General features: G+C 39.9%; 1 protein-coding gene across 1 annotated transcript in view; it reads left to right on the top strand.

Annotated features, from left to right (window-relative positions):
- Positions 1–7,944: 7,944 nt before the first annotated feature.
- The window catches only part of ACSF2 (acyl-CoA synthetase family member 2), a 61,281-nt gene continuing 43,492 nt past the window's right edge, over positions 7,945–25,733 (top strand). The window contains exons 1-5 of the mRNA XM_070937589.1: positions 7,945–8,130; positions 17,312–17,507; positions 19,815–19,943; positions 21,901–21,954; positions 25,032–25,150. Of these exons, the coding sequence (XP_070793690.1) occupies positions 8,033–8,130; positions 17,312–17,507; positions 19,815–19,943; positions 21,901–21,954; positions 25,032–25,150 (596 nt within the window). The 5' untranslated portion in view covers positions 7,945–8,032. The remainder of the gene's footprint in view (positions 8,131–17,311; positions 17,508–19,814; positions 19,944–21,900; positions 21,955–25,031; positions 25,151–25,733) is intronic.

Here is a 25,733-nt window from a genome sequence, read left to right on the forward strand (position 1 = left end):
TATTGTGAGGATGAAGTGTGATCATTTCTATAATTAGGACCATTTATGTATGTGTTCTTTGTTCAACAAAGTCAGAAGTTTTCTGATACTCTCAGTTTCTCTCCTGAAGATAAAATTACAGGTAGTCCTTGACTTGCAACCATTTGTTTAGTGACCATTCAAAGTTACAATGGCACTGAAAAATGTGAGTTAAAACCAATCCGCTCACTTACAATCAATACATCCCCACAGTCTAAGGTGACCAGACGTCCCGCTTTTGGCGGGACAGTCCCGCTTTTGAGCAATTTGTCCCGCGTCCCGCGGCGTTTTAAAAAAGTCCCGATTTTTCATTCTGCCTCCTGAATCCCCGCTGATGGCTAGAGGGGAAAAAAACTCTTTAAACTCTTGCCGCGGGGCTTCAAAGGGCCGACCTACAGCTGATCAGTGTTAAAAAAAAAAATGAATAGACCCATGCCTGCAAAAATAGAAAAACAGCCCCTGTTAACAGCTTCCGCTAGGTTAATTAGCTGCGAAAAGCTGCAAAAAGTTCCTGGAGCAGATTCCCCCCCCCCCTAGCTATACTGAAAACAAAGGCGAAAGCGAAACTAAACCTGCAACGTGACAAAATGAGGCAGAGAGAGATTTCTTTCTTTTTCTTTTTCCTCACCAAAAAAGGTAGGTACAAAACTGCAAACAATGGGAAATTTTGGATTTTAAAACACAAAAGAAAAAAAGCTCTATTTAACTAGGGAATTGTAATAATTGAGATACTATTAATAATTGTATATTGTGTTGAAAGCAGAAATGGTTAAGTTGTGGTTTGGAGGAATATATGGGGGAAATTATTTGGTTTATTATTATTGGTAAATATAATTAATTGATTTGTAAGAAATTGGATTGCATGGAAATAATTGGAATATTCATGTTCATATTGATTAATATACAAAAAAATATAGTTATATAACTAATTGATTTATATTAAAATGTTGAATTTGTATTAAACAACTGTATTACATAATTACATAATTAACCAATGTGAGGATGGATATAAAAATAGATGACAATGGGAAGGGGTATAATATAGAATAGAAGGGAAAAATTGAATTTGATTAAGATTAGAGATGAGGATGAAGGGTAATATTGTTTTTTTAAAAAAATAGATGAGGAATAAATATGGCAAAAAGGAAATATAGAAATTGTAAATTTAATTGAAATGACTAAACGCTGTTTAAATTTGTGAACCAGCCAAATATTCTGTTCAAAGAAAATACATTGCATGTTTGTATGTGTGTTTCTAAATTCTAATTATTGCTATTTATTCATATTTGTTCTCTTTTATTCTTTAAAGTTTAACAATTCATTCTTAATCTTAATATCTTTATATTTGCTTGGGGTTGGCTTTCTTCCCTTTCATCTTTTTTATTGTACAGCAATCTTTCTCCTCAAACCTACCACCACTCTCTTTTCTTTCCTTCTTACTTTCTCTTCCCCCCACCCTCTTTTTCTCCTCCCTACTTCCTCTTCCTTTCTCCTTCTCCTCCTCTCTTCCTCCCTCTCTTACCCTCACTCCTACTCTAATTTCCATTCCTTCATCCCTCTCTATTGCTGTATCCTTTAATGCATATGGACTACTCAGAGGGCTGAAAAAGTTATTTTTGACTGGTCCTCACACTTTTGACCAGTCCTCGAACTTATGACTGTCCTCACATTTTACATTTTTGCCCTATCTTGTCATCATGGTGAAGAGAAGCAGTTGTGAAATGAGTGACATGGTTGTTAAGAATGCTGCACGGGCATAAATGTGAGGATGGTCATAAGTGTGAGGACCAGTCAAAAGTGCGAGGACCTGTCAGAAATGACTTTTTTCAGCCCTCTGGTTAGTCCTTTTGTGCATATGGACTACTCAGAGGGCTGAAAAAGTTATTTTTGACTGGTCCTCACACTTTTGACCAGTCCTCGAACTTACGACTGTCCTCACATTTTACATTTTTGCCCTATCTTATCATCATGGTGAAGAGAAGCAGTTGTGAAATGAGTGACATGGTTGGTAAGAATGCTGCATGGGCATAAATATGAGGATGGTCATAAGTGTGAGGACCAGTCAAAAGTGCGAGGACCTGTCAGAAATGACTTTTTTCAGCCCTCTGGTTAGTCCTTTTGTGCATATGGACTACTCAGAGGGCTGAAAAAGTTATTTTTGACTGGTCCTCACACTTTTGACCAGTCCTCGAACTTACGACTGTCCTCACATTTTACATTTTTGCCCTATCTTATCATCATGGTGAAGAGAAGCAGTTGTGAAATGAGTGACATGGTTGGTAAGAATGCTGCATGGGCATAAATATGAGGATGGTCATAAGTGTGAGGACCAGTCAAAAGTGCGAGGACCTGTCAGAAATGACTTTTTTCAGCCCTCTGGTTAGTCCTTTTGTGCATATGGACTACTCAGAGGGCTGAAAAAGTTATTTTTGACTGGTCCTCACACTTTTGACCAGTCCTCGAACTTACGACTGTCCTCACATTTTACATTTTTGCCCTATCTTATCATCATGGTGAAGAGAAGCAGTTGTGAAATGAGTGACATGGTTGTTAAGAATGCTGCATGGGCATAAATATGAGGATGGTCATAAGTGTGAGGACCAGTCAAAAGTGCGAGGACCTGTCAGAAATGACTTTTTTCAGCCCTCTGGTTAGTCCTTTTGTGCATATGGACTACTCAGAGGGCTGAAAAAGTTATTTTTGACTGGTCCTCACACTTTTGACCAGTCCTCGAACTTACGACTGTCCTCACATTTTACGTTTTTGCCCTATCTTGTCACCATGGTGAAGAGAAGCAGTTGTGAAATGAGTGACATGGTTGTTAAGAATACTGCACGGGCATAAATGTGAGGATGGTCATAAGTGTGAGGACCAATCAAAAGTGTGAGGACCTGTCAGAAATGACTTTTCAGCCCTCTGAGTAGTCCCTATACGCATAGCCATGGCCACCCGGTCACATGACCAGCTAGCCACGCCCACCCAGTCACATGACCAGCTAGCCACGCCCACCCGGTCACATGACCAGCTAGCCATGCCCACAAAATAAGCCACGCCCACAATGTCCCTCTTTACCAATGTTAAAATCTGGTCACCTTACCACAGTCACATGATCAAAATTTGGACACTTGGCAACTGGAATGTATCTATGTTGATGGTAGCATCCCAGCATCATGTGATCACCATTTGTGACCTTCCTAACCATCTTCTGGTAAGCAAAGTCAATGTGGGAAGCTAGATTCACTTAATGACTGCCCGATTCACATAATAACCACAATTATTTCCTTAACTATGGTAAAAAAAGGTTTGTAAAACTGGGTGCAACTCACTTAATAACTGTCTTATTTAACAACAGAAATAGTAGTCTCAATTGTGGTTGTAAGTCAAGGACTATTTGTGCATCTGATTGTTAGCTCAGCTTTATTATTTCATTGAAATATAAGGAAATTGGGCATTTTAACAACAAACACAACTAAAAGAATCCTACATGTATTATTCCTTTATGGCAATTTGATTACTGGTTTTGATTACTGCAGTCTATATCCCACCTGATGCCAATACTACCATAGCTTTGGGATTCTTGTACAACATTGTTAGTAATCAGCAGAATAAGTATCCTGATGTTGTGCATATTATAGCAGGGGACTTTAATCAGGCTGATTTAAAAGCACTGCTCCCTAAATTCTATCGGCATGTTAAGTGTGCTACTACAGCAGCAAACATATTGGACAAAGTATATACCAACATTAAACATGGCTATAAGGTTATTCAATTCCCACATTTGGGACAATCAGACCATATGTCACTGCTTTTAGCACCAGCATACATCCCTCTTAGGAGACGGGCTCTGCCTATAATAAAGACAGTGAAATCTTGGCCAGAAGATGCTTCGCAACAACTTCAGGATTGTTTTGAGAACACAAATTGGGACATTTCTTACCACCCTGACCTAGAGGAGCACACTGCAACTGTTCTGTGCTATATCAAACACTGCACAGATACTATCACTGTGGATAAACGTATTAGGATCTATCCCAATCAGAAGCCCTGGATGACCAAGGAAGCCCAGTGCCTCTTGCATGACAGTACCATGGCCTTTAGGCACGGGTGAAATCCAACAGGTTCTGACAGGTTCTGAAGAACCGATAGCGGAAATTTTGATAGTACAGTGGTTTAGTGCACCCTGTTATTAACACAGCTGCCTGCAATTTCTGCTGGTTCGAATCTCTCCAAGGCTCAAGGTTGACTCAGCCTTCCATCCTTTCTAAGGTAGGTGAAATGAGGACCCAGATTGTGGGGGCAATAAGCTGACTTTGTATAAAATATACAAAAGAATGAAGGCTATTGCTTAAAGCATTGTAAGCCGCCCTGAGTCTCCGGAGAAGGGCGGCATATAAATCAAATTAAAAAAAAAAAAAAAACTGGCAAATACCACCTCTGGCTGGCCCCAGAGTGGGGTGGGAATGGAGATTTTGCAGTATCCTTCCCCTGGAGTCGGGAGGGTATGAGGATTTTGCAGTATCCTTCCCCTGCCATGCTCACCAAGCCACGCCCACCAAGCCACACCACACCACGCCCACAGAACTGGTAGTAAAAAAATTTGGATTTTATCACTGCCTTTAGGTCTGGTGATGGGGCAAGATACAGTGTTGCCAGAGCTAGTCTGAAGAAAGGTATTCAGAAGGCCAAGACTGATTATAAGAGGAAGATTCAGGATAATTTTTATAGTAATAACATGAGGCAGGTATGGCAAGGGATTCAACAAATTACCAACCATCAGCTGACCAGTGTCATCCCTGCTGAGGAGCATGCTTCTTTGGCAGAGGAGATGAATCATTTCTTTGCTTGCTTTGAAGTGGAGACATCAGAGACAGCTAAAATACAGCCACCAGCCTATTGTAGCCCCCACCTCATTGTGGAGGAACAGGAGGTGAGGAGCATTCTAAAGGCTGTGGACTCTAGAAAGGCTGCTGGTCCTGATAGTATCTCTGGCCGAGTGCTTAAAGACTGTGCTGATCACTTGGCTGGAGTCTTTACCAAAATCTTCAATCGGTCTTTATCCCAGTCCACTATTCCATCTTGTTTGAAGGCTTCCATCATTGTTCCAAAGAAGTTCCCTATCAATAACCTCAACAATTACAGACCAGTGGCACTCACTCCTATCATCATGAAGTGCTTTGAGAAATTGGTCTGACAGCACATCATTTCTGGTCTTCCGCATACATTTGATAAACACCAGTTTGCATACAGAAGAAATAGATCTACAGAGGATGCCAAAGCCATCACCCTTCACACTGCTCTGACTCATCTGGAACAGCGAGGGCTATGTGAGGATGCTTTTTGTAGATTTTAACTCTGCATTTAACACAATACTTCCACGTAGACTAGTGTCTAAAGTTATGGATCTTGGACTTTCTTATTCAATCTGCCTTTAGATTATGGATTTCCTGTCTGGCCGTCTCAGTGGGTCAAATTAGGTAATCATATCCCTTCAGCCCTTATTCTTAACACTGGTACACCACAGGGTTGCGTGTTGATTCCCTTACGCTATACTCTTTATGTGCATGACTGCATTCCCACGCATGCTAGTAATACTATTACTACATTTGCAGATGATACAACAGTGGTGGACTCATCTCCGGGGGGGGGGGGGGATGAGTCTGCCTATCGAGATGAGGGGGACCGGTTGCTTTCGTGGTGTGGAGACAATGACTTGGTCCTTAACACCAATAAGACCAAGGAGTTTATAGTGGACTATAGAAGGAATAGATCAGACATCCAGCCCTTGCTTATCAATGGAGACCGAGTGGAGCAAGTGGCCAGTTTTAAGTTTCTGGGTGTTATCATAAAAGAGGACCTGACCTGGGGCACTCACATTGCAGCACTGGTCAAAAGGGCCCAACAGGAGATTATACTACCTGAGACTTCTCAGGAAACAACAACTGAATGAAAAACTGCTGGTGACCTTCTACTGCTGCACCATAGAGAGTATTTTAACTTACTGCACCTGTGTATGATTTGCCAATTGCATAGTGGCAGACAGGACAGAGCTCCAGAGGGTTAATGTCATTGCCCAGAGGATCACTGGTTGCCCACTCCCCTCTTTGGAAGAGCTTTATAGCTCCCGCTGCCTTAAGAAAGTTCAAAACATTCTTAAAGATCCATCTCATCCTGGGCACCCTTTTTTGGAACTATTACCATCTGGCAGATGGTACAGGATAATAAAAACAAAGACAAATAGGCTGAAAAACAGCTTCTATCCCAGGGCAGTAACTATACTGAATTCTACTGTATAGTGCAATATTAATGCAATATGGGGTTTTCGATTCAATTGTATAGAATGTGAAGGATGTGTCCTTCACATTCTATCAAGAAATACTGCTTTGTAATGAGAGGAGTCATGCCCTTCCAAACAAATTAGAAGGCACCACTTCTTTTTCTTGGTTGCCAGGATACTAAAACATTTAAGAAATGCACACCTATAGTAAAGACACAGATCCTATCAACGTGAAGGGTTAATTGTGAGTGATGCTGTTGCTCATTACAATGACATTTTGTAACAGTTCACAAAGTATCTTGAGGAAACAACTTGTAAGAAATTATGCATATGTTCTTCACAAAGCAGCACACAGCCTCTCAGAAGTATAGACTGTATTAGAGCATCTTCTCTTTTCTGTGAGGTAATTTGGGAAGAGTGCCTTCTGCCCCTATAGGCCTATTCGGAGGTGTATACAAACAAAGGCACCCTTTTAGAGATGGACGAGTCACCTTCCTCTAAGGCAGGGGTCACCAAACTTGGCAGCTTTAAGCCTTGTAGACTTTAACTCCCAGAATTCTCCAGCCAGTTGAAGTCCACAAGGCTTAAAGCTGCAAGTTTGAAGACCTCTGCTCTAAGGAGTCTACTACAGTATTAGGCAAGCCAAGCGCCTCGGATGATCGCTGTTCAAGAGAAGCAGCGACAGGAGCGTTTGGAGTCCCCCTTCAAGAAGGACCCGGCCATTCCATCTGTTAGAAAGAAAGTCTGGGACAACCTCTTTGGACCAGTGGTGAGTTTCAAAATTTTTTACTAACAGTTCTGTGGGCGTGGCTTGGTGGGCGTGGCATGGATTGCTGGGTATGGCAGGGGAAGGATACTGTAAAATCTTCATTCCCACCCCATTCCAAGGGAAGGATACTGTAAAATCTCCATTCCCTCCCCACTCCAGGGGAAGGTTACTGCAAAATCCCCATTTCCTCATGATCAGCTGGGATTCGGGAGGCAGAGAAACGATGGGGGCGGGGCCAGTCAGAGGCGCTATTTTCCAGTTCTCCGAACTACTCAAAATTTCCGCTACCGGTTCTCTAGAACTGGTCAGAACCTGCACCTCTGCTTTGGGCCCTCCAGATGGAGCGATGGAAAACGCGGTCCCATCATCGCGGGAAGACCAGCTGCTTCTCCAGCCGGTTCCGGGCCTCGAAGTGGGGGGAGAAGCGCCTTCTTTCTTGCAAGGTTTAAAAACAAAAACCAACACGCGTGGCTTCCTTTGGGTTTGGTGCAGGTTCTTCTTCTCAGTGGAGTTTCTTTTCCCTCTTCCATTTTTCCAGAGCCTGCGAGAGCAAGCGGGCGCTCAGCGCGGGAGGACACCCCCGCCTTTAGGAAGCAACCTGTCCCGGGTTCTAAAGCGGGGCTTATCCACCGTCCTAGCAGAACCCAGTCGGCCCGGTCAACGGCCCCTCCCCCCCCCCTCCTCCGCAGCACTGCCTTGTCCGGGAGACGGAGTGGCTGGTCCCAAGGAAGGAAATCGCCGCCCACTTTCACTTTTCTCGCTGACGCGACAGAGCCAACCAAGAACTTGGCCCAAGCAAGCGCCCCAGTTCGGGGAGCGAAAGCGCAACTTAGCGCCGCCCCTTCGCCCGCCTCGCCTCCGGCTCTATCTCGGCGCTCCAGCTGCAGCTCCAGCCTCTTTTCCCTTCCGCGAGCGTCCGAAGTCGCTGCTGCTCCTGCTGCTCTTGCATCTGTAGTGCGAAGGGGAACCGCATGGCTACCGCCACCGCCTCGCTCAGAAGAGTCGCTCGGGAGCTCTTGACCACCCTGGGGGTGACTCGAAGCAGCCACCGGGGCGTGCAGCAACTCAGGTACAGGGCGAGGGGGAAGAGGGGTCCGCCGGGCCATGAACTCTTTGGAAGTCCGAAGTTGAGGGGCAGAGACAGAGAACGGGGGCAGGTAGAAAGAGGGCAAAAAGAGATGGAGGTGGGGGGGGGAGAGAGAGAGATTTGAGGAAAGTATCATTGGAATGTTTTGAGCGGTATATTTGGGCAGGAGGGGCACCTGAATAGATGTAAGAAAATGGCCAGATAAGTAGCTTAATGGGATGGAATTGCCAGAAAAGTTGGGTGAAACAGCCTCAAGGAGCAGGAAGCAAACGGGGGTGTTGAGGGGATGTCTATTCAGGAAAAGGAAGAAATGTCCTGACCTATTTGGACAGCATTGGCAATCTCTGGCAGCTGCCAAGAAGTTACCGGTATTTAATTCAGTGACAGCTTAGGAAATGCCTGGTGTTCAGAAAGAACAGTAAATAAAATACAGGAGTTTGAACTCAGTGCATCACCCTTTATCCAGGATTACAGAGAATTCCCTTTGCCCCTTTTATAGCCCTGTATCAGTCGGTCATAGTACTCTTCTAGTTGTCCTCAGGTGCTGGTGACTTCAATGAGACATCCAGGCAGTTCTCTTGGCAGCAGTACAAAAGTCCTTTATCATCTCTTCTGGGATTTTCCCCCCCAGTGTCCCAATCTAGTGTGCAATTTTGGGGTGCCCTGTTGGTCTTCCTTTCAAGGACTGCAATTCTACTTAAACTTTTTTAACCAGCCAACTGTAGCTAAGTGCTGCCACCTAACTGGGCTGACTCATATTTAATCATATTTAACTGGTTTTTGTAATTGAGTCCCCGAGATATGTAACTTCCCTGTTCATTCTTGCCTATGGTATAACAAAAAGTTTGTCTCCCTTTTATCCACATCCCACAACACGTAGTGGTTAGAACTATCTAAAATTGGATTCCTAATATATTATGGATTATAATATTAAAAGGCTAGTGGTTCTAAATTTAACAGTGAAGAGAGAACATAAAAAAATAAAATAAAATGGAGAAATAAGCTGAAAAGTAGATAGAAAAGTCTGTGTAAGAATGTATTTTGCAGTCTTTCCATGACTGCAAATCTCTTCTCTCTCTTTCTCCCTCTTTCTTTCTCTCTCTCTCTCCCAGCTCCCCCTCTCCGCTTTTTTATACTTTTACCTATTTTATTTCTGTGGTCCGAGTAATGGATGTTGCTTTAAAAATCCCATGAGTATTAGCAACCAGCCAATTTTTTATAGTTGCAGGCAGGCAACTTGAAACAGCAAATTCTTCATGCCCTTGAATTCTGCCTTCTTGTACATGCTAAACATTTTAGGAACAGGTTGCTGCTGATTTCTCAAAGTGCTATTTGAAATTACAGTGTCGTGAAGTGACAAAATCCTGTTGCTGTAGAATGCAAGATAATTGCTTTTGTTGAGTTTGTGCTTCAGGTTAAAATACCGCTGGTAAAAAGCCACTTGACTTCTGGCCCAAACAGCCGAGGACATTTTATGAAGTCAGTGCAGGATGCTTATTGTCAGGTGTCAAGATGAAGTCAAGATCAGCCAAGATAGCTAAAGTATTATTTGTATCAGAGATTCCTAAATTTTCTGAACTCATGGTCCCCTGAGTAATTTTTTTACAGCACCCCTAAGTTGCAGTTCATGTGGTATCTGATTGATGCCAGGTTTCACTGTGTTATAACCTGGCACCCCTCTAAATTTGCTGCTCTGGGTTGTCACAATGCATATTTTGGAAATCACAGCTTTATAATCTAATTAATGTACTTAATCCACTTCCACTTCATCACAATTTGAACCACCACAAAAGTACAGTAACCAAATTATAGGGGTTACATAAACATACTTGTTCAGAAATAGAAAACTGTCAAGGAAAAAATGCAACTTTAGTATTTGCCTCTGTGAAGAAAATGGTGCATAGGTATCATGCTAAGTCTAATGAAATATTTGAAGATTACATTTGGATTACTCAAAAAGAACCTTCAAGGAAGGTTCTATAATTACAAAGAGTTATTGTGTGGCAAGATGGGCAGCCAATAAAATTTACAAATAAGTACTGTAGGTAAAGGTGAAGGCAATGATTCCCCTGTCCAGTCATTTCTGACTTTACTGGATGGTGCTTATCTCCATTTCTTAGCCAAGGAAGCAAGTGTTTTCTGAAGATCCTTTCCATGGTCACGTGACCAGCATGACTCTATGTTGAGGCTATTATCTTCCCATCAAAGTGGTACTTATTTAGCTACTCGCATTTGCATGCTTTCAAACTGCTACAGGTAGGTGGGCAGGAGCTGGGGCAAGTAACAGGAGCTCATCCTGAGGCGCAGTGCTCAGGTCTTGAACCCAGGCAGTCGGCTTTCCAACTGACAAACTCACCTTCTTTAACTGCTGAGTCATCTTGCCCCCACAAATAAATAAAGGGATTATCTTCCTATTATGATTCTCAATCCCAATCTGTTAAATAGAATTTGGAAGCACTTCTTTTGCTGCTGCTGCTGATGGACAATTCATCCAAACATAGTTTGACTGGTAGGTAGCTAATGGGATTTACAATGATATATATTCCTGTCAACCCTGAAGCTGACCTGACTGAGGCCATTTTGAGGCTTCAGGGCTGCCACAACTGGAGCTAAGGGGAGAGAAGAGATAACTGGGATTTGTAGCCAAAAAAAAAAACACTTTCTCTTGGGAACCAAGGATGTTTCAGCTGGTGCTTGGAAGGAGGGGACTGAGGTCACCTAGCAACTGGACTGTATCCTGATTGGACCATGTGACTGATTGTTTTGAGAAAGTGAAAAATATTTACTTTTAATTAGGTGAAAACCGCAGGAATGTTTAGAATTGGTTTTCACCAGCCCATGCCAATATGGCTTATCCAATAAACCTATTCTTTGAGGAAACTACCTGCCTCTGAGTTTTATTTGCTATGGGTATGTTACTTGGAATCCTGACAATTCTATTATGTGAGTTTAGTGATATAACAATTTTTAACATATACAGTGGTTTGCTTATTGCTTAACGCATTGTAAGCCGCCCTGAGTCTCCAGAGAAGGGCGGCATATAAATCAAATTAAAAAAAATATATTCTAATATATTCCTTCAAAAAAGCCGTAAAAATATTTTAGTATTGTGGAAAAACAAATAGCAATAGCATTTAGACTTCATAATGCTTTACAGCCCTCTCTAAGCAGTTTATAGAGTCAGCATATTGCCCCCAACAATCTAGGCCCTCATTTTACCGACCTCAGAAGGATGGAAGTCTGAGTCAACCTTGAGCTGGTTAGAATCGAAGTACTGAGAGATGGCAGAGTTAGCCTGCAATACTGCATTCTAACCACTGCACCATGGCTGGAAGTAATACATAATAGTGAAGTAATATATGAGTAACAAAAACCTACTACAAAGGTTATGTAATGTTTTATCAAAGTCAAACTCAGGTAGTTCTGCTACAAGTTGCTGTCCCATTTCCAAAGAGTTTAATTCTCTTGAGAATACCTGTTGATTTCCATACATTTGAGAAATTAAGAATAATAGGAGAACATTTAGTGAAATGCACATTTCTTTAGAACGAACAGTTTCCTTTTTCATCCATGTTTTCATCATCTCCTATATGCAACTTTCCTTGGGTCTCCTCAGTTTAAAAATTCGGTTTCTGTGCCAAGTCAAAGTACTGCCAGTTCCTAGTTGCTTCTTGCAATCAAGGTCCCAAACTGGGGGAAAAAGTGAATATCAACTTTCCAGTATCTGCTTTGGGCCTAATATTGACGGGATACTAAATGTCTTTTTACATTTTGCAACCTTTTAAAATGGCTTAGTTGGCACTTTAAGTTATCTTAAGCTTCAGCAGGAAGAGCTGGTTCTATGAAATGGAAAGAAGCCAAGGTATGTCCCTCCAGTGGGGTAAGACAACTCATCAATTTATTTTATGAGTTTGTTGTTTGGTGAGTTTGCCCTGAGGTAAGAAAGCAGGTGAACCTATTGTATTTGACAACAAATGTCTATATTCAGATAGATTCAAAAATGCCATGGGGTGGACCAAATAGAACAGAATCAATTTCTAATAGAGCAGGAGACAAAATTATACATACCAGCTAGTGGATGAGAGAAGAAGCAATAATTGAAATGGCTTTTTGAAGTTTCAGGCACAATAGACATTTCAAACTTTGTAAATAAATGTTTCCAGTCTTTCTTTTCACAGGTGGTCCTCAACTCTCAACCATTCATTTACTGTTTGAAGTTACAACAGCATTAAAAAAAAAAAGTGACTTACAACCAGTCCTTGCGCTTGTTACTATTGCAGTATCCCCACCATTATCTAATCAAAATTTGGGCTCTTGGCAATTGGCATGTAATTACAATGGTTGCAGTATTCCAGGGCCATGTGGTTACCATTTGTGACCTTCCTAGCTGACAAGCAGTCAGTGGGGGAAGCTGCATTTGCATAACAATTGCATAATTCACTCAACAACTGCAGTGATTTTGCTTAACAACTGTAGCACAAAAAATGCCATAAAATTGCGCATGGCTCGCTAAGCAAGCCTCTTGCTTAGGAAAGGAAATTCTGATCTCAATTTTGGTTGTAAGTTGAGGACTACCCATCTGAAAGCTAACTGCATATATTTTCAACAGTGCAGCTTGGAACTGAGTTAGGAATACCTAATTCTTCTAATATTATAGGCACCACAAAATAGAATTTACAAACTTCATAAATCCTTCATAGAAAGTTTTTATGCTATGGAAGATGTTTCTGAAAGTTTTACTTAGACTAAAGAATTCAGCTAAATTCCTAAAGTTTATAGTGGCACTTTGCCCCAATAAGTAGATACATTTATTACCACCACCTAAAAGTCAAGTATTCAAAATATTACTTATTACGTCTAGCCAAAAGAAACAAGCATGCTATTTTTAAGCAGAATCTAGAAAGCTCCAGGGTTAATTTCCTCCCCTCATCGACCTTGAGGCAGATTCATTCCCTTAAGTACAAATGCAGTAGACTAGACTGCCACTAGGGGGAGATTTGGGATTTCATACGGAGAAAAGAGAGGTGGGAATTACTAAATGAGGATCTGCCTGGATATGTCATCTAAACTTATGCATGTCTGATTAGTAAGATTTCGATAAGATTAGATCATTGCTTATAGGTGATCCCAGCAACCAAGTAAAATAAACAATGCTCCTTAACATTTTATTCATTTCTTTAATTTTTGACCATAATTAATTGATCAGTAGATAGGCAATTTCTTATTAGATGTATATTTCGGTTATTTAAGTAGTATTCAGCCTTTTTACATCTTAAGCCACTAATTACTCTTTCAAAGGATGTGAATTTCATAAAGACAGAACTTGAGCAGCCTCCTTTAACCAAAAAGGATAATATACTGTATGGTACCAAAGTTATGTTTCTGTATTACATTTATTGTTTGTGCCAGGTTTTAAGGACATAAAATCTTCCATCGTATTGTTGAACCTTAAGTGGAGTTGAAGCAATCTTTTTCACTGCATGAACTGTTTTCAGTCATTGCAAACCAAAAATGTAAACTAATAATCAGGGAGAGAGCAAGATAAGCCAGGCACAATTTTATATTACTTTCTTTGGGCTTCTGAGCCCAAGCTAGTCCAGGTCTCTGAGAAATGCTTTGCTAAGATATTCCTTTGCTGTGCCATAATCGACTGGAAAGAGCAGCATTGCCTTTCCTCGCTGGATTCTTTCCCAATTCAGCTGGGGTGTCATGTTCCATCTTAACTTCTTGTTCAATCATGTTTTGTGGGATTGCAACACACTGTTAGTTGTCCCGTCTTGGGAGCCGCCCACAGTTTGGTATTAAATGAACGGCTATATAAATGTTTTAAATAAATAAATAGTTAACAAGCATCCCACTCAAACAAAAACAGACACAAATACTTTTCTCCTTAAATTTCTTCTCTGTTTTCTGAGATATAAAATTGAACGGGGTGGGAGAGGAGGGATGTACAGACACTCCAGAAGATTGTGCAACATAGCTGTAGCAGATACACCATGTCTATTAATACAAGGAAAGTATGTATGTATGTATGTATGTATGTATGTATGTACAGTATCTGTTTTTAAATTTCTATTTATTTTTATTTATTTGTTATGTACATTTCAAAAATTTATAGGTTACTGAAAAAACATAATTTTAAAGTGTCCATAATTTTTTATACAATATGTTGCCAAAATTCTTATCTCTTATAGCAACAATAAAATCCCAGCGTTCCTTGTCAAATAATGATGGATTATTTTGCTGTGTCCTACAACAAATTTTAAGAAAGACTAGTATAGACTAGTCTTAGAATTATGTCAACTGTCCACATAAGTGATAGTCTACATATTTCCATTGTTTACCAATGTCTAATTTCTCGCTAGAAGTAGACACTTAGTTTTTTTACTTTGCTCTGTTCATTATATATGAAATTAGATTGGGGGTGTTCAATTTTCTATTTAATTATGGATAAAATATTATTAAACATCTTTTTCTAAAAATATGTGAAAAAATTAACATTAAATTTTGAAAGAAAGATAGATATCTATTTGCAATTGCCATCACTTGTTTGTAATGTTGACTTAATTACTAGAATTACTTATTAGAATGTGGCATTTCTTCTGCATTTGGCCATGAATTCAGAACAGAATTCTTGTGGAAATTTAGACAAAAAGACTTAAAGAAAGAAAGAAAGAAAGAAAGAAAGAAAGAAAGAAAGAAAGAAAGAAAGAAAGAAAGAAAGGGCTTGTATCTGATTGAATCTGTAAAATGATTACAAAACAAACAATTATGAAACATTCCTGAACAGTAATGTATAGCACTGAAATAAGTTCCAGATTCTGGGATATTTTATTACCCACTTCTGCCACCTCTATTCTCTAATTTTGGTATTTAGTGAATATGCAATGGGCATTTTGTTTAGTACTGTTCTTTGACCCTTTTCTGAACGATACTTTGTGTAGTATCCCACACACAAAGAACGTGAGACTGAGATAATTGTTGTGTCACATGAGACAGAGGAAGAGAAGAAATGTTGTTTATGATATTCCACATAACAGATTCCTATGTCACAATAGTGTATTGAATGACAGTACTGTACTTTTAGGAAACGCAGGCATGCCATAATTAAAGGCTTTCACTTACATAACTTGTAAAAACCTTACCTTTCTTTGCTGTTGATACTTACAGCAAACATCAATTCCTTTTAGCTACTTCACAGATTCTCCTTTAGCTTATTCAAATTGAGCACATTTCCTGAGAACAATTGCTGTCACCTGCTGCACCTAGAGTCCAATAAGAGTTTTATTATGAAATTGCCATGTTTCATTGATGGAATTTTCCATATTTGCTTTCCCACAGTGGTTTCCTACATTTCTTCTCATCACAAACATCTATTAGAATGGATTCATCACTGGTAACTTCTAAGCAAGTGTGTATCAACCTTGGAAGATGTGTATACTTCACTTCCCAGAATTCCTCAGCTAGCCTTTCTGGCTGAGGTATTCTGGGAGTTGAAGTCATAGATTTTAAAATTCCCAAGGTTGAGAAACACTGTTTTAAGCTATCTCTCTTGAACGGTCTTGCTTGTGAACAATGTAAGAACACATAGTAGGTGTGTTCAAGAACCTTTTCTCTCTAGTGTTGCTACCATGACTTGCTGATACTGTGGTAAGCTCTCCTGGCTCGCTAAGAAAACACATTGTCCTCGTTGGTGGGAGAATATTTTGAGGATCCTAATTAGCTGATGAAAATTCAGTGGCATGTGGTTTTATATGAATCTAGAAATGACTCATCAACCTGCACTGTTCTACCAAAAGGAAATATGATAAAGTTTATACCCATAGTTGTGTGTCAATTGTAACAGGAAAAACCTTGATTGATTTTTCCTGATTGGAATAAAGCTGTTTAAATAACAAGCTAAGGATAAAGTAAGACTTGGGGAATCACAGTATTCTAGTACCAATGTTAACTGCCAGAACTTTACCTAAACTGAGTAAAATCTAGTGATCCAGTGCTCTCATTTATCAATATTGGTATATTATTCATTATTTCCTCCAAATAATTTGGGTTGCCAGTATGTTCAAGAATTTAATAAACAAACAAACAAGGTATTAGATGGAAACCATGCATGATGTTGTTTTTGAGAAAGATAAACTGGAGGTTTGCCTTATACGGTTGTCTTTAGGGTAGGATAACTGTGGTTTCTTAACATTGGTTTAAATTTTGCCTCCCTGGTTTTCACCTGACTATATTGTGGCTGAACTATGATTTATATTTGAGATTGCAAATAAATAAAGTTCTTCGAATACATCAAGTGAGAGTCCATAGGGTCCATAAGTCAAATGGGACCATGACCCCATTTTGCCTAAACTAAAGCATCTCCAACATTTGCCGCTAAAATTTAGCAGTGTAATTTCCTACCCTTTTTTCTGGAACAATGAGCCTCACACTTTGAAAAACCTTTAGCCATCCTGCTGTCCCTGTTTCCCTGGAAATAGACCTTTGGCGCTCTTACAAAAGCAACAAAATCTTATCACTTATTAAGAAATGAAATACCTTAGAATTGCTGATAACTAAATAAATTCCTAAAGGAAATCAATCCAGACTGTTCTTTGGAAGGGCAGATACCGAAGGTGAAGCTCAAGTACTTTGGTTGCCACATGAGAAGAGAGGACTTATTGGAAAAGACCCAGATGTTGAGATAGATGGAAGGGAAAAGGAGAAGGGGAAGCAGAGGATGATGATGGTTAGATGATGTCATTGATGCAATGAATATGAATTTAGGCAAACTCAGGGGGACAGAGGAGGACAAGAGGCCCTGGCATACAATGGTTCATGGGATCACAAAGAGTAACTTAGACACCACTTAGTGACTGAACAACAACAACAAACACACCAATGTCAATCAGAACAACCAGCAGCTCATTGACATTTAATTGTGAAATATATCCATTTGCAAATTATCTTGCTGATGAAGACAAATGATTTTCAAATAGAAAATCAGATACAGGGTCATAGTGAAAATGATTAATGGAACCTTATATCTTTATATAATTTCTCATATTTTTATTGGTAAGTTTGCAGTAGTTCTGTTGATATCATGCAATAAATCTTTGTTTTCTTACCAGGGTGAATGATTTTGCTGCTTATAACTTCTTGTTCTTTCTTGCTGCTTTTACAGTGCTCTACCACTTGATATTCGCCCTGCCATACCTGTAATAAAAAAAAGCTATCTGAATGGGCCTTCAGACATCCCGCTTATTTCCAAAACTGTGGATCAGTGCCTAGAGGAAACCACCCACCGGTATCCAGAAAGAGAAGCCTTGGTATTCTTAACTGAAGGGATCCGAAAAACTTTTTCTCAATTTAAGCAAGATGTACGTAACTGTACAGATTCTGTACTGCCAGTGTTGACAATTTGTTATTCAGTAATCATTATATGTAAATATAATAATTTAAAAGGATAGAAGGGGTACCGTATTTTCCGGCCTATAAGATGACTTTTTAACACATGAAAATCTTCTCAAAAGTCGGGGGTCGTCTTATACGCAGGGTGTCGTTCTCCTGTAATCAGGCAGACCAGCCTGAAAGGCTCTGACAAGCCTTAAATGGCTCTGGGGATCCAAGCTCTGACGATCCCAGCTGAGTTGCCTGCTAATCAGGCAACGCAGCTGGGATCACCAGAGCCATGCAAAAGAAAAAAACTTTTTTTCTTTTACATGGCTCTGGCGATCCAAGCAGGCAACGCAGCTGGGATCGCCAGAGCCATGTAAAAGGAAAAAGTTTTCCCCCTCCAGCTTGCTTACCTTAGCTGCTAGTCGCAACGCTTGCCTTCCTTCGCTTGCCTGAATCCATTCCATCAGCAAGCCAGCAGGCAGGGAGTTGTGGACTTCAACTTCCAGAATTCCTCAGCCAGCAAAACAAAGCTGCTGAGGAATTCTGGGAGTTGAAGTCTATAAGTCTTAAAGTTGTCAAGGTTGGAGAGCCCTGTTCTATTGGGTAAGTTTTTTTCCCCTTTGGGAACTTTAAAAAAAATAGTTAATTGGGTTTTTTTTAGTTGTTCTTTTTTAGACCTAGCCATTTTAGGAAGTTTTAAATTTAGCTTTCATATAAAAGTAAAAATAAAATAAAATAAAATAATATTTGTGCAGCTTTCTGAGATTTAGTGTGTTTCTGTAGTGTTTCACTCTAACTACACAAACACACAAAATCTCACAAAGTTGTATGTGGAATTTTGTGTGTGTAAAGTGTGAAAGTTGGTTTTTTGTGGCTTTTTGTGGCTGTGTGAGGTTCCTGCTTGTTGCAGGGGCCATTTTGGGTCTAGCACAGCTGCTTTTACATTGTGGGTGAGCCAGTTGTGTTGTGTTGTGTGTGTGTAAAGTGTGAAAGTTGTTTTTTTGGGCTTTTTGTGGTTGTGTGAGGTTCCTGCTTGTTGCAGGGGCCATTTTGGATCTAGCACAGCTGCTTTTACATTGTGGGTGAGCCGGTTGATGTTTTTTAATTTTTATTTGGTGTGTGTTGGAAGAGGGGTAGTCTTATACGGCGAGTATAGCCCAAACCCTATATTTTAACAGGAAAAGTCGGGGGTCGTCTTATACGCACAGTCGTCTTATATGCCGGAAAATACAGTAAATAAAAGTAGTAGGTTGAACTGGCTGCATTTTAAAGTTGAATGAAAAAATAAATAAATAAAATAATAAAATAATTAGAAAAGCTGTCCACGCTGCTAGAGAAATGCATTTCAAAATGTTACAGAGGTTCTGGCCTTTGGAAACTGCAGTCTGAAATGTTGTCCTAATATGTTATCCAATAATTTCTGCCCCACCCCACCCCCGTGCGATTCAGCAGAATGGACACACAGCAGGTCCCTTCAATCAAAGAATGTCATCTGTCAGGACTGAAACAGCCACCTTTTCTGTTGTGACACCTGCCCTCTGGAATAGCATCCTCCCAAAGATCTCTAGGGTTCCAACCTACAGCTGTAATAGAAGGTGTTAAAAATATGGCTCTGCCTCCAGTCCTGGGGTTAGAGTAGATGCGGAGCAGACTTTGTAGTTTTATCGGTTTGGAGCATGTTTGGTTGTTTCTCTCTTCTAGACATGGATGCTTTTGGATTGCTTCATTTTATTTTCCCTTGTATATACTGTAAAATACTCAGAGTATTTGGGGGAATCAAATAGTAGCCAAAGTGAAAGATAAATAAATCCATAAATGTCAAGATTGGTTGCTCAAGGGTACCAAGGTTTAGAACTGAAAATAGAATGTGGAAGTAAACCTTGATGAGGCCTTGGTTAAAATAAGATTCTTACTGTATTATTAAATGCCCAAATTAATATTTCAATTCCTAATTCTTAATTCTATCAGAGATCTAAACACTGTGATAAAGGCCCTGATGTGACTTCAGATTACATCCTCCTTCCTTGGGTTGCATGTTTTCTATCTGAATGTGGACCCAAGTACATTTTCTGGCATTCAGAAATGTAAGAATGCTGGAGATTTCCATTCACTGATATTTTCAAATCTGGAGTAGGAATGCAGGATAAACAGCCAACTTCTTTTCTTTAAACACTTATAGTGGCTACTTTATTGCATAGCACAGAGCATTCATTTCATATACAGTATTCTATTATTCCTTACCCTTGGAATTGAGTTTGCTGAGATTCCTGTTCTTTTGAAAATTGCAGGTGGAGCAAGCTGCTACCGGGCTTCTGGCCCTTGGTTTGAAAAGGGGTGACAGATTAGGAATGTGGGGTCCTAACAAGTATGAATGGGTCCTAATGCAATTCGCTACAGCCCAGGCAGGGATCATTCTGGTAAGTTCATCTCTTTTGTAAGCAGTTAGCGGAGGGTGGGAGGTTAAGGGAGAACTCTGCACAAGGCTGTCATATGAGAGAAGGGACCATGTGGATCTAAATAATGTTCATCATGCACCAGGTGTAATTTTTCATAAGGTTTGGAGTTTGTTGCACTTGCTGCAAAACTGAAAACAATCTAGATTCCTAGTGTTGAATCCTGTCATCTGAAGAGGTGTTTTTTGACCAACGTTAGCTGCTTCCAAAAAAAAGGGGGCAATTTTAACAGCTTGCATCAGCACACATATTGACCATGATCATTTCTCAAGGGTAGAAACACACAATGAACTCTATTCACCTCCAACCCAGCAGGAAAGCAATCCCCACCCATCTTTATTCTACGCAATAAAAGTCAGCATTTTCTGACTTTTGATAGCTTGTTGTGCCAGTGCCATCCAGGTGGCTTGGCTGCACCATTTTATTCTAGGCAAATCCCTTCACTCTTGCTGCCTATTGTGCCCTTTGGCAAGGAACCTCCTTCCCTCTGGCTATTGCTTGCTGTCCTCTATGGCCGTGATTTTATTTACTTTTGCAGTTTACTGATACAGCCATAAAATAATTTCTCCATCCCCCTTAAGGTTAAAACGACTTCCCACTTCTAGCCTTTCCACTGTGGCATCTTGGGCAAGATGTCAGATGCAACTGACAGTCAAAGTCCTGTTCCTGTTTTTACAGGGATTGTGCATGCAACTCGAAAAGAAGAGGGAGAGTTCTAATTACATGGCCATGGCTACCCTTTTGAATTTTTTGGCAACCCTCCCCCCCCACATTCCTTGCTGATACCCTTCTCCTAGCCTAAGAAATAGGAAATATGGTAAAACTATGATCTTTTCTTCTGCTTCTTCTTCTTCTGCTTCTTTTTTTTTTTGCCAATCCAGAAGGGATAAAGCAGCAATTTACTCTACCAATTGAGGGCTTTGGTAGATGAGGTCCAGGTAGAACATCAGGCTAAATCAGAGGAAGGAGTTGAAGTCCAGAAAAATATTCCTTAAACTGCTTTGTTTCTAACCATTCACACCTTGGTTACAAGCAGCTGAAGTCCTAAAACTAATTTCATGTATGTCATTTATTGTGTTTTTGAGCCTCTTCTTTGCTATTGATTAATATTGTGGAAGAAAAAAAACAGGATTTTAATATGCTTGTGGCAGATTGTTTTACATCAACAAATGATCAAGCAGAAAAGTGTATAACATTGCATTGAAAATAACTATGATTTTTGTGTTACTTGTGTACTTTAGTAACATAGGTGCACAGATTTTATTTAAAAAATGTTCTTCATCTTTCATCAACCTTGGGGTAAAATTGGCAAGAATGCTTGTGTTGTAGAAAACAGTTGCTTTATGTTGCAAAGGATAGAGATTATGAAGCTAAATAATGTGGACAAGAGGACCACAGATTTGAAAATGATGCACTTTCTATTTGTACAATATTACTGACTATATTACAACAGATACTAAAGAGGACTTACTTCATAGGAATATAGAATGTAAGGGTTGGAAAGAACTTCAGATATCACTAAATACAAGATCATCTTTTCTTCCTCCTCTTCCTCTTCCTCCTCCTCCATCATCATCATATATTATGGTGAGATTTCCATGATGGGAAGCAGAACTAGAGCAATAATACATATAGATAAAAGCAAAAGATTCCTAAGTGAGAAGATAAATACTTTAAAATGCACAGGATATATGTTGTTAATTTACCTTCATGATCCTCCAAAGCCAATATTACCACAAGATGTCTGACCTTTTGCCTTTGTTAATACTGGGCTGCATGAAGAACTGCACTTCAGGGACCTCTGCTTGCTCTGGATCAAGGCCCAGGAAACCAATTAGCATTTATTCTATTTATTCTGAACTGGCAATCTGGGTCTCACTTAGTTCACAGCAGACTGATTTTACTATTGCTGCATTTCCAGGTGTCTGTGAACCCAGCATACCAGTCCCACGAACTGGAGTTTGTCCTGAGGAAGGTATGAAAGACTTGTTACATCATCTCTGCTTAATTTTACCCCTAACATTTTTGATAGAATTTTCTGTTCTAGAAATAGAATTCTTGAGATAATAGTGAAGTATGGGGAAAAGTACAAGGAAAAAAAATAACTATCCCTATCATAAGGGGAGAAATTGAAGTATTTGAAACTTTGTAGTTACCTCCTTATGCTACCTCCTATAGCATAACACTCACCCTTAATGATTGTAGAGTTGGCAATAATTAATCAGGATTCTTAAATTTTATATATCCATTTTATAAGTAGAGTAGTTGTGAATGTTAGGTGCTGGCAGTACTCAACAGAGAGCAGTGTCACACTCACAGTTTGCTTATGAATGTCTGGCTAGCAATTCATAAATCCAGAATACCTGATTTAATGCTTCTCTGCTCAGATCCAACTAAGAGGTTCTTTTATTCTTAATTTTTTTGTTGCCAGTTAACTGGCGCAAAAGCAAAAAAGAATAAAGAAGCAAAGAATGATCTTATCTTTGCATATGCTAATGCTCTGATGCCAGTCCACAGAGAAAGTCTAGTGGCTCTCCATAGAAAATTACTGTTATTGTCTGATGTAGAAAAATAAGGAGCATCAAACAATAAAAGTGTAGTGTTGAAATGTAAAGCAGTCTCTATTGTATAAAGTCTTAATGTTTGCTGTTCAATGTGCAATCAGTTAGTGCCTAAGGATGTTTCAGGGAGCCAAAGTAAACTCTGGTGTTTAACATGGGAGTCAGGTGCTTTTCAATATTTCCTAATAATATACATCCTAGCTGGGCAACTCATGACCCTTGATCACAAAAGTATAGTTGATGGAGCCAGGGTATATGGCACTCATTTTTCCCACCAGTCAGATGATCTGAACTGCTTGTTTCCTGCTTCAGTTAGACTACCGCTGTGCAGAGAGGCCAGTCCTAACTATGCCATTCAACTTTCTTATCCTTAATAATGGAGGATTAAAAGTGTTAAATGGTTTATAAATAAAATTAATCCTGCTAGGATTAAGAAACCTTTGGGACTTGCCAGTCTTGTTTAGTTTTCCAGCTAAATGGCTGTAATCCATATCTCACTCATAATTTAAAGTAGCATTTTAATGCCAGGGCATCTCTGAATTTCCCCCAATGTCCACAGCATTATCCCTAATCCAGTAGGCTGGAGGGTGTGTGTTGCAGAGCTGCTGTTTCAGCTTCATAATTCCATTCATTTTTTTGTTTAGAGCCCCCTTCCTTCTTCTCCGTTCCTATTCCTCATGGTTTGTTTGCTAGCAATTCCAATGGCTATCTGCCAGTTCTGCTTTCTCAGTGTTGAAAAATAAGAAGCACAAATCATGTAAGACATGGAATGTACATTGAATTTGACAGGTTCTGTGATTATTTCTGTTTCTGTGATGCTCGAGGAAAGCAATCAAATTACCAGCATATTCCAGTGCTGCTAAGCACCGTCATAAAAATTGCTGTTACTTTTATAGTGCAAAAACTACTTTTATACTCTAATATATTTTGCAGAGAGCTAACCTGCTGACCAATTTAATTGTGGGAGGTTCCAATCCTCTGATCTTTCACTATAAGCTTACATAGCAGTTAATTTCATTGAATTCGTTGGGGCATATTTCAAAGGAACCCTGAGTTGTTTAGGACAAAATCTGTATATACACATTGGATAGTGAGTTCCATTAAAGCAAAACTGGCTGTACCCCGGAGGCAAAAGAGATCATTCCTGACCATGCCAAATCTCTAAGAATTCCTCATTTAGAGGGGGGAAACAACCACCAGCATTTGGGATGGAATGCAAATGTACAGACACTGGATTCATATAGTTTGCATTTAAGGTGAGTTGTTTGCAACACAATGCATCCAATGCACTAGAGTGGAAAATGTTGTCTACACACTCTCTCAAATGTGACTAATCCTATTAGTATGAATAATTACTTCTGAGTAAATTTCCATAGGGCCCAATTCTAGAAATAAAATTTTATTGAATGATGGGGAAGACTTCATAAAATGGAAGCTTCTTCTTTTAATAAGTATAACATTAATGCTTTCTTCTGGCCAATGTTTTCTTTGACTCATGAACTAAATACTTTGTGCACTTTAGTCTATAGCAGGGGTGTCAAACTCGTGTTGTCACAGCGTCGTCACGTGACATATTGCAACTTTTTCCCCCTTCGCTAAACCGGGTGTGGGCATGGCCAGAATATGACACATCTGGCCTGTGGGCTTGACAATCCTGGTCTATAGCATACACCATGACTGCTTTTTATATGGACCAGTCTGAATTTGGTGAAGTTCCTCCTGCATTTCAGGGGATTCCACTCCATGAACTAAGTGATTCTTCTAGATCAGGGGTGTCAAACTCAAGGTCTGCAGGCTGGATTGCACTTAAATCCGGTCCGTGGGGCCAGCCTGGATGTATCAAAGGACCGGCTCGTGGGGCCTCTGCTGGCCAAAATGGGCTACAGGGGGGCCGCACGTGGCCCGTTTTCGGCCTCCACAGCCTCCTTCAGCACTCTGCTGGCTGAAAACAGGCCCTGCAGAGGCCTTGCGAGGCCTCCGCACAGCCAGTTTTTGGCCGACAGGGTGCTGCAGGAGGTGTCCGTCCCGTCTCGCCCACCCCCACCCCCCAGCCAGAGGAGAACTACAATGCTGATCCGGCCCTTGAAGAAATCCAGTTTGATACCCCTGTTCTAGATCAAGGGTTCTCTATTTTAATTAATTATATAATTAATATTTCAAGAAGGTGGTCTTGCCTAGTAAATCAAACTTTGGTCTATCCAAGACCAAAGACCAAAATAGTCTACACTTAGAAGCAGTTGCTCTCCACTGTTTGTAATGAAAGATGCCACAAACTGTACTTTACTGCTCATTGAACAGTGACCTACAATGGCAAATCCAGGGAGACACTGATGAGTGTGGAATGTTAAGGTTCTGTGTGACTTTCTTACAATTTAGTGTGTGAAAACTGTACTATCTCCAGTGAATCTCTCTTCATTGTTTTCTGTGCACTGTGACTTTGTTGTATAGGCTGATTTAAAAACTATTTTCTTTCTTATGTGTATTTCTGTAGGTTGGCTGCAAAGCACTTGTGTTCCCTACCCAATTTAAAACTCAGAAATACTATGAGATCTTGAAAAATATATGCCCAGAATTGGAACAGTCTAATCCAGGAGCATTGAAGAACAAGAAGTAAGTTTATATATATTGTACCTTAGAGCAGTGTTTCTCAACCTTGGTACCTTGAAGATGGGTAGACTTCAACTCGCAGATTCTGGGAGTTGAAGTCCACCCATCTTCAAGCTTCCAAGGTTGAGAAACACTGCCTTAGAGTGTTATTCCATTCCAGGATTTAGCAGCCTGACAGAAATTAGTGTTGCTGGAGCATGTGCGCTATGAAGCTACAAACAGTTCTGCCTCTGGTTTGCATAGGGTACCATGCAAATCAGAGACCCAGGCTTGTTTCAAGTGAGAGAAAACCTATACCATGTCTTTCTTGTTTGTGAGGCATTAGTTCAGGACATAAAAAACTTTCGATTCACACATGGTGCTAAACTATCATGTATGTTTGTGTTATTGTTGGTTTTGCTTAAATGGCATAGTTTGTTATGTGATCCTAGTCTATAACTTTGCATTTAACTATGGATCTCCACAGGATCAACCTCAGTATTTATGTGAATATACATTATGTTCTTTCTCTTTTCAATGTAATTATGATTGAAATGTAATTCAATTCAATTTAATTATGGTTAAATGAATGTTAGTACTGCTTAAT

Source organism: Pituophis catenifer, unplaced genomic scaffold (genome assembly GCF_029215685.1).
Source record: "Pituophis catenifer annectens isolate HBS135680 unplaced genomic scaffold, rPitCat1.0.hap2 SCAF_2, whole genome shotgun sequence".
Taxonomy (NCBI): domain Eukaryota; kingdom Metazoa; phylum Chordata; class Lepidosauria; order Squamata; family Colubridae; genus Pituophis; species Pituophis catenifer.